The sequence below is a fragment of the Sinocyclocheilus rhinocerous genome, unplaced genomic scaffold (genome assembly GCF_001515625.1).
Source record: "Sinocyclocheilus rhinocerous isolate Xijiao unplaced genomic scaffold, SAMN03320098_v1.1 scaffold2258, whole genome shotgun sequence".
Taxonomy (NCBI): domain Eukaryota; kingdom Metazoa; phylum Chordata; class Actinopteri; order Cypriniformes; family Cyprinidae; genus Sinocyclocheilus; species Sinocyclocheilus rhinocerous.
In genome coordinates, this window is record NW_015655390.1 from 443,212 (window position 1) to 452,885 (window position 9,674).

Genomic DNA, 9,674 nt, shown 5'->3' on the forward strand with positions numbered 1-9,674 from the left:
TGTGACAGAAAATGATTGATTTGTGACAGAAAACCGCATCAAAAAAATTCAATAGAGCTTGGGTGTCACCTAGTGGTTATTTTTGGTATAGTGCCCAAACAAAATCTCACAGGAACCACAATTTCTGTCATAACAACTTCAAATTTGGAACATAACTTGGTTAGATATTGCTTTGATTTTATATGCACTCTTTTTTAGAGTGCAACATATTTTATAAAATATTTATTTTATATTAAATAAAAAATAGTATACTACATTATATTTACTGTAAACTTAAACTTCTATAACTTTTTAAATGATACTTTCTTTTTTTTAAAAAATGCTTTCACTTCAGCAATAATCTGCTGTGTTTTCTTTAAAAAGAGACCAACCTTAGGTCTGTATTCCAAAGTGTTCAGGAATTACAACCATGTTGTAACAAACATTGATAAACAAGTGTTCTGTTTTCAGTGAATTTATACCCCCAAAGGGGCGACTTATCCTGGGGATACAAATATTAAAATAAAAAATAAGAGTCTTGAGTTTTGAAAAAAAAAAAAACATTATTTTGTATTCTGTATTATTTGAGTCTTGCTGTCATTACAGATTAGTTTTAAATTTCACTTAAATTGTTACTGAGACCCACTTTATCCATCTCAATATTGTTTGAATCTGATTTTTATTTCATTGGATGATGCAAAAACATTGATTTGTGCTTTTATTTTCTCTTGCCCTGAATATTGTAATTGTATTGATAAACTAAATCTGATACAAAATGCTGCAACTGCAGAGACCATATTACATTTGAATTGCATTTGCATGGTTACCCATTGATTACAGGACTGATTTTAAAGCCATTAATTTTTTTAAGCACAGAATAACTTGGCCAGTCAGAAACATATAAAGGTGCTAGTAAAATATGCGCCGAAGTAATTTTTTCGATCCGTTTGTCACAATGTAATGTAAACCATACAAGATCAGTTGAAGCTGGTTTTAGCCATCACGCCCGCCAAAATCTAAAACCTTTTATCAATTGAAAGGTTTATGCATTCATAAACTTCTGAAACATCTGGCATTTCTTTACTCCATCGTCAGAACATTTCATTATAAAGTTTCAGTGAACAATTAATCTGAGATGGAGGCGGACTGTTGTAATACTGCATGCTTCAGATGCTGTATGAATTATTGAGTTGTGCCCGTTTCTCATTTCCTGCCCACACTGTGTAAATTGCTCTGCAAAGTAATAAATTGCCAGACTATTAAGATGATGACAACTGAAGACAGTACAAGATACTGAAACCAGCGGAAACTCCTGAACTGAATGGCACACTAAATTAGCTACATGTAACATCTAAAAATTAGTTTAATCTTATTGTAATATGCAAAGCAAAAATTTACTTTGTAAACTAAATATTTCATAATCAACTAAATAAAAAAAATCCCATTCTAGTAGCTGGAGGTCCAGCTATGTCTCAAAAAACTATTGCACAGAATTTATTTAAAATGACATAGGTAGAAGAATAAAGATAAGCAAATATTTAAATTTATAAGAATTAAAACATGAAAGAAAAAATATCCCAAAACATAAACTCAAGAACAGCCATGTGGAAAACATGAAGGATTGTAACTCCTGAGTTCTGTAGATTGTGAGTGATTGCCATTTACTCTTTAAAGATGTGTTGTTATGCTTGATTGTCCATCTGAAGGTGGATTCCACTTTGGCCTACCATATGAATCAAATTTGGAGGACTTTTTGGGGACGAGTACATTATAGTGTCTGTCATCTTCTGTAAGCAAGCATAGAGGACTGGCATTCTTGTGGTCGTTCGGGTAGTATGTAATGAACTCTTCAGTGTCACACTTGTACAGCCGAACAACCCGGATCGTCTCTTGAAGGCAATAACCCAGGAGGCACATCTCCACCTAAACAAAATTATATCATCAGGAGAGGTTCCTTCATGAAATACAATCACTTCAACCATTGAAACAATGCAATTAATTAATTAACAGTAGATATAATAATCTAGTAGTTATTATTTGTACACGACTGGTCCATAATTAAATAAGGCTAAAGATTTTTTGTAATCATTCATATTAAACCGCACTAACCTGTTCCAGCCCACCACTGAAGCCTACATGTCTGAGGTGGTTGGTGAGGAATGTCTTGGGGCATTTGGACGAGTCACGAGCAAAGAGGAGCCAGCAGAACTCTGGTACATCAGAGCCCTTCTCCATATCTGAGTGCAACTGAATGGCAGTCCTCAGCATCAAGAACTTCAGTGCTTCAAGAAGCTCATACTCTTCATCATGACCGCTGAACACCTGCTGGCACATGTGCTCCCTCTCCTCAAGACTTTTACACTGGACAGCCTCTTGCCACTAAAGATAAAACAATAAAATATTTCCAAGTGGGTACAATTAAATTTGGGGTCAATGCGATTAAAAACAAAATTAATACCTTTATTCATCAAGGACGCATTAAATTGTTCAAAAGTGACAGTAAAGACATTTATACTGCTACAAAAGATTTCTATTTTCAAATAAATGTTCTTTTGAACTTTTTATTCATCAAAGAATTCTGGAAAAAAACATATCACAGTTTCCACAAATATATTAAGTAGAACAACACTGATTGTTTCAAACATTAAAGTACATTTTTTTTCTTGATCACCAAATCAGCACAACAGAATGATTTCTGAAGGATCAGTTGACACTGAAGATTGGAATAATGTCTGCTAAAATTTCAGGTTTGCCATCACAGGAATAAATTATATTTGTAAATATATTTTAAATTGTAATAAAAATTCACAATATTACTCTTTTTGCAGTATTTTTGATCAAATAAATGCAGTATCAGTGAGCATTAGAGAACCCTGTCAATAACATTTAAAAAATCTGCCCCCAAAACCTTTGAACAGAAGTGTATATAAATACACAAGCAATTAAGGAAAAATAAAACAAGTTACCTTATTCTTCAGTAGCTCCAGGCATTGTTCAAGATGCTGCACTTTGCTCTTGCTAATTTCAAATGGAAACTGCCACTCCCTAATGAAATCCTGATCAGAGTGCATTTCTTTTGGCCACTACAAAGGGAAATCCATAATGCACCAAGTCAACTTAACACATAATAACATTCTATATTGATATGCACAATATAATGACAGGGCTCGACAATAAGGACTGCCCGATGACCCCGGGGCCAAAGTGAAAGACGCTCGGGACAGTTGACGAGTTTGTCACTGGCCTGATTATAAAGTTTATCATTTGCACATATTTAAAGCCTTTCTAATTAAAAAAATTAAGCAATTTTAAAGCATTCAAGATAGATGTGAAAGACAACTCCATTCAGTACTCGCACGCGGTTTTCTGTGTGTACAGTGCGCTTTGGACAAATGGACAAATACATACAAAAGTGTGTCAAAATACTCCTCCCGGTGAGTAACTTTGTAGCTTAAACAATGATTAATCTGTTTTTAATTTATACAGTGGAGTACAGATGCACCGGTCGACTGGCCATTATTTGTTTTATTTCAACCGATTTCTGTTCCGGGCTTGCCTGCAATCATTTTCCAACATGTAATTTGTGTGGAAATATTATGAAGTGTGTAAACGGCTGTTAACAGAGGCCGAAGATGCTGAAGACGTACGCAAAGAGGAGAAAATACTGTACCAGACAGAGCAAGCTCAATGTTCATGATGCACAAAATACTGGAAGAAAATCCTAAATATTGAATTGGGGGTTTATATGAATGTACCTTCATTCTTCAGAAAAGTGTACATGTTCATTTGTTCTTATCTACTGACTGTTCAGTAATAACTGTCTTTAATAATTTTTGAACTTGCTGTGGTATCGAAATTGGAATCGAGAATTGTAAAAATGTAATTGGTATTAAACTGGTAATTGGTATAATTTTGGTGTCATATAAAAAGATAGCATGGGTCAAAAACAATGATAACAGCAACTATTTTATTTTTTTGTGGCAGGGTCAGATCAAATATTGGCAGGGCAAGTAAAAATTTGAACTGCTGCCCCAACTGGGCCAGTAGAAAAAATCCTTAGCGTTGAGCCCTGAATGATCAAGTCATGCTGCTTTGTGCAAGAACAGAATTAGTGAGGATGTAATGTAATAGGGATGTCTAACGTTTAAGCACAATAAGGCTCAATTACCTCACTAATTTCAGAGTCATGTAACAAGGCAGGAAGCTGTTTTGACTGGCTGAGCACCTGGAAGAGCGTCGCCCTTAGTGCACAATAGTTATCACCTCTTACTCTGCGCAGATTGAACTCACTGGCTATTGCTTCATATCCCTAAAAAAAGAGGCATGTGTGAGTAATGCCCTTAAAAAAAGAAACACTTACAGTAATGTGTGAAAGAAGCAGGCTCACCTTTCGGATAAGCAGACTTTTTGTGGTGTTGCCTTTCCATTCTCTCTCGCTGTAGGTCTGAAGATCCTCGGTAGCTGATACACTGCTCTGGGTCTCACCAACAGCCGCTGATGGGAATAAAGACACCTCTAGCTCAGGCAAAAAAAAAACTCACAGACATCTCTACAACATTTCAATACACACTGAACATTCTTCAAAAACTGGGCACTACCTGACTTTGGCTGCTGCTTGTCCTGCAGCTCTTTTTGTATTTCCTCTTCTCCTCTGTACAGGTCCACATCACTATGAAACGACAAAGACTTATGCAAAATGGTGCATAGTAAGTTGTGTCAGTTCCTTAATCTAGTAAACAAAAATGAATCAAAACGTGTTATGGACTAGTGTCTGTGAAGCACAAAAAGACTGCTATTTAAATATGAAGTCTGCATGTACTGAGTGTCTCTGTGTGACTAAATGGTGCTGTTTCATCTACTGCACATACTCAAGCCTGTGTGATGCTTGTGGTGTTTTAGCGTTTGCATTTCTGAAAAAATAAAACCTGTCATAAGGTCCTATTATTAAAAAAATTACTACATTTTTATGGTTTTATGAAAAAAAAAAAAAAAAAAGGTTTTATGAATTCAGTTGATTAGACATGCTTTTTTATTATTATAATTTACTAAAAACATTCAAATGGAGTCCAGAAATATTAAAATGGAAAACACAGAATTTGAAAAAAAAAAAAATGGAATTAGCAAAAAATAAAACATATTTCATAGCACCCCAAATTTAATAAATTTAACATAATAAATTGTTGTTAAATTGTATAAGTTTCATGATTTCAATTAATTAAGATTTAAAAAAAAAAGAAAAAATGAAAAAAAGAAAAGAAAAAGTGAATTGAAAAATTGAAATGAAAAAAATAAATATAATTGATATCATGGGGCCCTACATTTATATTAGCGAATTGACAGCATATAAAACTAGTAAATTAATTGACTAAAGAGAAGCTATTAATTATTAAAATAAGCATTTTCCCAAAATGGTTGGTGTGGTGTTTGAAATGCAGATGAAATGTAAATGTATTCCAAAACCACTTGTCTAAGCTAACCCTTGACATGACGAACCTAGTTTAACCTCAATTTCACATGATAGCAGATATCCAGAATTATAATTAGAAGTATTAATTTTATCTACTGTTATTTCTCTTTGCCTTGAATAACACTTAAGCAAAAAGTGGCACAATCTACACTCTCTCTCCAAAAGCACCTATTGTATGGTAAGCTACAGCCATACTGCAAGCACAGAAAGAGCTGAATTGACAGACAGAATACCCCTTTTCATCTTCAGCAGACGTCTTCATCAGATCCTGCTGGGATGAATGACTGTCACTAGGTTTAGCCTCATTCTGAGCAGGTTTTTGCATAGTGTGGGAAGACTCAGAGCTTCTCTCAGGTCCAGGAGAACAAGCATCTTTTTCAGCTGCCTGACCCTTCACATCTGCTTTCTGTCCTTGAGTGCCCTGTGTCGATCTAAAGAGGAGGATCAGTTATGTTCAACATGAAATAACATAAGCTTCGATATGAGCAGTTAAAATTTACTAAATTTATAATAACTTATCAACTTATATTTTGCATTAAGGAAATCAGTGATATGGCATACCCATGACTCGTTTTGACTTTTTTTTTCTTACTCTGTCGGTCAGACTCACAAGCAGACTTTGCGGTTTTATTCATGGTTTTGAATTGGTGACTTTGGCGATTTTGCACATCCTTCGTACCTGAATCATAACGACACATGTACAGAGACGTCCAACTTGGATCTCTGCATGGCGGGCTAATGCAGAGGGGAAATACAAATAAAACAAGTTATGCGACACACACACACACACACACACAACACAACACAACACAAGCAAACAGAAACACTTCCGCATTCTGACAGACTCCACTATCTCATCAGTGATATAACCACATCAGTAACGAAACGAATAGTAACAATCATTATTCATTCTCAGACAAAACAGCAAAAACAGCCGAAGTCGCTTTTATATAACTCACCTGCTTTTACTGTCCTGCCGAACAGGGACTACAAAATATGAAGATTACAATAGGAAAAGCCAACGAATACTTCCTGTGAATAGGGGATTGTAGGATTTGTAGTTTTCCGGCGCGTTGCTGCTTACTGTTGCCACGTAGTCTACTATTATTTTAATCGACGATAAGCTTGTTTGTTCAAGCAAATGTTTCTTCGTTTGAACAGTTTTTGGGCATTTTTGCGGCATACTGTCGTCTATTTGGGCTTGTTAGCGTTTAGTGTGGTGTGAAGTTGTGTCAGTTTTTATGTTTTATTGTATATTCTGATTCTTTTATCGTTGTTTTATTATTTTATATTGCATGCTTTATTTTACATTTTTAACCTTTTATAGTTGTTTGATTTTTATTTGATTTGATTTTATGCTTGTGAAGCACTTTGAGTTGCATTTTATGTATAAAAAGTGCTTTACACATAAATGTTTATTATTGTTATTATTAGTCCCCATAGCATAATAGGCCTACTAGAATAACCATTTTATCGGCATTAGTGTCAAATAGCTCAGGATAGCGTTTCGCTGGTTCTGGCAAGCTCTCTGAATGATTTTTGATCGAGGTGTCACAAACCATGCTGCTTTTCAGCATTTCTTCTTGAAAATAGTTCCTAGTAGGCTAGGCTATGTCACACAACTATTGCTAATACATTTATTTTATTCACTTCAAGGCTCATGATTTGGGTCAGTTTTCATGATGATTTTTAAATATTAATATTTTCTTATAATAGGCCTACTTTTTAATCATATGAATTTTCATAATATAATCACATTTGTGGCTTCGGCCAAGCCATCTGCCATTTTTCTGTTTTGTTTGCCTTCAGGATATGACCAATGAAATACATGTGTTTGAATTTTAAACTTAAAATAGTCTGACCAAAATATATAGAGCCCTATGGCATCCGACCCTAGTAATCTACTGCCCAGGCCAAGGCTGCAGGATATTTTTTCATCCACTAGATGACAGCGCTTAGTTTGTTTCAGAATTGTTGAGACTATAATTTTTGATAGGTTAGTAATAATAGGAGATCCCTTTGAAAGTGAAATTGGTAATAAATAAAATAAAATAAAATAAAATAAAATAAAATAAAATAAAATAAAATAAATAAAAAAATAAATAAAAAATAAATTAATAAATAAATTCAAGCAAAAAGATTAAATTAAACTAGTTTATTCTAGATGTGTCTGGAATGAACACAAAGCTCGAAGATCCTGCACATTCAAAAACATGCCATTTCTCAAAACAACTTTTATTAAGAAAATAAAACAGTTTTGAATGAATAAAGGCAGGACTGATTTTTTTTTCCATTTTAGAGCGTATAAAAATCCTACAGCATGTTATCATATAAAACTAAACTATTATGATTTCAGATGATTAATTTGAGATGTTAATGCAATATCTCTCTCGTAATATAGTTCCTATTAATTTAACCGGAAACATATTTCCGGCTTCAGCCAGTAAACAATATATGCAATTTATGCCAATATCTGCATAAAATTAAATAAACATGTTTGATCTCTGAATTTCCCTAATGCTTGAATGGATTTTAATTACAAACCCCAAATTAACTTTCTGCAAATCATTAGCATTCTGTTTTTCTTTCCTACTAATTTTTATTTACAAAAAAATATGAAGCATCAAACCCTTAAAATCTTTGTCTACACTTGCGATGAAAGAGTAAAAAAAACACAAAACCTGTGCTTTTCACCCCATTAAACAGCAGTTTTTCCTCCATATACATATAGACATGGAAGAAGACTGCTGTTTAATAGGTCTATTATATATATATATATATGAGGTGTGTATATATATATATATATATATATACTCTTATCTTGGAGGCACAGAGCAACAGCATTATGTAAAACTATGGATTATGTTAAGGTGGATAGGGATGCTGCAGGACGACAGGGGGGCTCTATAAGGGCTGTATGTGGTTTGCTGTCTGTTTGTCTCTAAATGTACATGTCCATCTATCATGCCATCTGTGGGTCTATCAGTTCCTTCTCGAATGTGTAGGGGGAAATAAATTTAGCCCCCTGCTTTAAAAATGCACATACATTTCCATACATTGGGTGTGAGTTAAAGGAACTTAAACCTATTTCCCCACCAAACCCAAAACACCAACAGAGGGAAGATAAATGCGTCTGTCCCTTTTTTCCAGCCGCTGCTGAAAATCCCTCCATCGCAATATTTATCTTAATAAGGGGGCGCAGTGACAGGGACCGCTATTGCACGCGGCCTCACCTGCACATTTTTTAATCCCACTCTGCGTTATCATACAAGGTGGGAAACCCAAACGAAGCGGAGTCGTCACCCTTTTAGGACACAGAGTCTGCGTCTAACATCTATTCACCGTTCGCTCAGCTGTCACAACGTTACCTCATTTGCAGATATTTTACCTGTACACACTCTCTCTCTCCCTGTCTCTTTCTATACGCCTGCCTTTGTTTATTTGTTGTTTTGTCCTAAAAAAGTACCGTGACATCTCTTCACCTAGAAAAGGCGAAAAAAGGCGAATAGTTAGAATAAATGAGGAGACTCGCTTTCCGGATTCGGAAAACCTGTTACAAAAGACTAGCAGATTAAAGAAAGTTTTACTCACCAAAAGTGTTTCACTTCAAAACGTTCCATTTTGTTCTCCTCAGACACGAGGCTGTATGTGCGCTTTCTATCAGTTATGTTTATTGTATTATTTTGTTTATTAAAGTTGAAACACAATGGTTTGGCTGTCACTGAGCCTGTTGGTGTGTAACCCTCTCTGTCTGTCCCTCTTACGCTTGAAATGCAGGGACGGGTGAAGAGAGATATGCACATACAAAAAAACAGGGCTTATATCTTCCACCAGCATCGCTTCTACAGGCCAAAGCAGTCAAGAGAGAGAGAGAGAGAGAGAGAGAGAGCAAGAGAAATCAGAGAGGGAGAGAGCATGACAGAGTAGGTTGCCATTCTGTCACCTCGACCTCTAAACATGGAGTGTATCAAGCTCCACTGCCTCACTTTCACACATATACACACACAAACACACTCACAGACAGCAACTACTGCATCTACATAACCACTGAAGCATTTCACATATTAAACTTTAGTTTCACATTCAAGTCTATACCTATTCAAAGTTTTGTTAGGCTCACTTTATTGTCACATTTGTGCAATTCTAAAACTTACTGACTGTTACCCCGCAAAGGCAAGGGTGACATGAGTTTATTCGAGACTTATGGAGATGACAAAATGAGGAATGT

The 9,674-nt window shown here is 35.1% G+C and overlaps 2 protein-coding genes across 4 annotated transcripts in view; one reads left to right on the forward strand and one right to left on the reverse strand.

Annotated features, from left to right (window-relative positions):
• Positions 1–669: 669 nt before the first annotated feature.
• LOC107718039 (ubiquitin thioesterase otulin-like) lies at positions 670–6,499 on the reverse strand. Of its 3 annotated transcripts, none has more exons than XM_016524973.1 (9): positions 6,406–6,499; positions 6,126–6,181; positions 5,680–5,877; positions 4,578–4,648; positions 4,367–4,473; positions 4,148–4,288; positions 2,946–3,062; positions 2,089–2,358; positions 670–1,902 (listed from the first exon to the last, which is right to left on the reverse strand). In XM_016524973.1, the coding sequence occupies exons 3-9, from the start codon at positions 5,769–5,771 to the stop codon at positions 1,648–1,650; spliced, it is 1,053 nt and encodes a 350-aa protein (XP_016380459.1). In that variant the 5' UTR covers positions 5,772–5,877; positions 6,126–6,181; positions 6,406–6,499; the 3' UTR covers positions 670–1,647. The 3 variants fall into 3 exon arrangements, with proteins under 3 accessions (XP_016380459.1, XP_016380458.1, XP_016380457.1); XM_016524972.1 differs by having other exon boundaries at positions 6,057–6,181; XM_016524971.1 differs by having other exon boundaries at positions 6,008–6,181.
• A 150-nt stretch (positions 6,500–6,649) lies between these two features.
• Positions 6,650–9,674, forward strand: part of LOC107718041 (amphiphysin-like) — a 33,348-nt gene continuing 30,323 nt past the window's right edge. Inside the window, 1 exon segment of the mRNA XM_016524974.1 lies at positions 6,650–6,675. The gene's annotated coding sequence lies outside the window, so the exon portion shown is untranslated.

Bases quoted from the DNA above. Each gene is read 5' to 3' on its own strand.
- LOC107718039 (XM_016524971.1), bottom strand. From the start codon at position 6,144: ATGTGTCGTTATGATTCAGGTACGAAGGATGTGCAAAATCGCCAAAGT. The intron at 4,649-5,679 runs GTATTCTGTCTG...GTCGTTTCATAG, and splicing joins TCTGCTGAAGATGAAAAGGG to TGATGTGGACCTGTACAGAG. The intron at 2,359-2,945 runs GTAACTTGTTTT...TTTTATCTTTAG, and splicing joins TGGAGCTACTGAAGAATAAG to TGGCAAGAGGCTGTCCAGTG.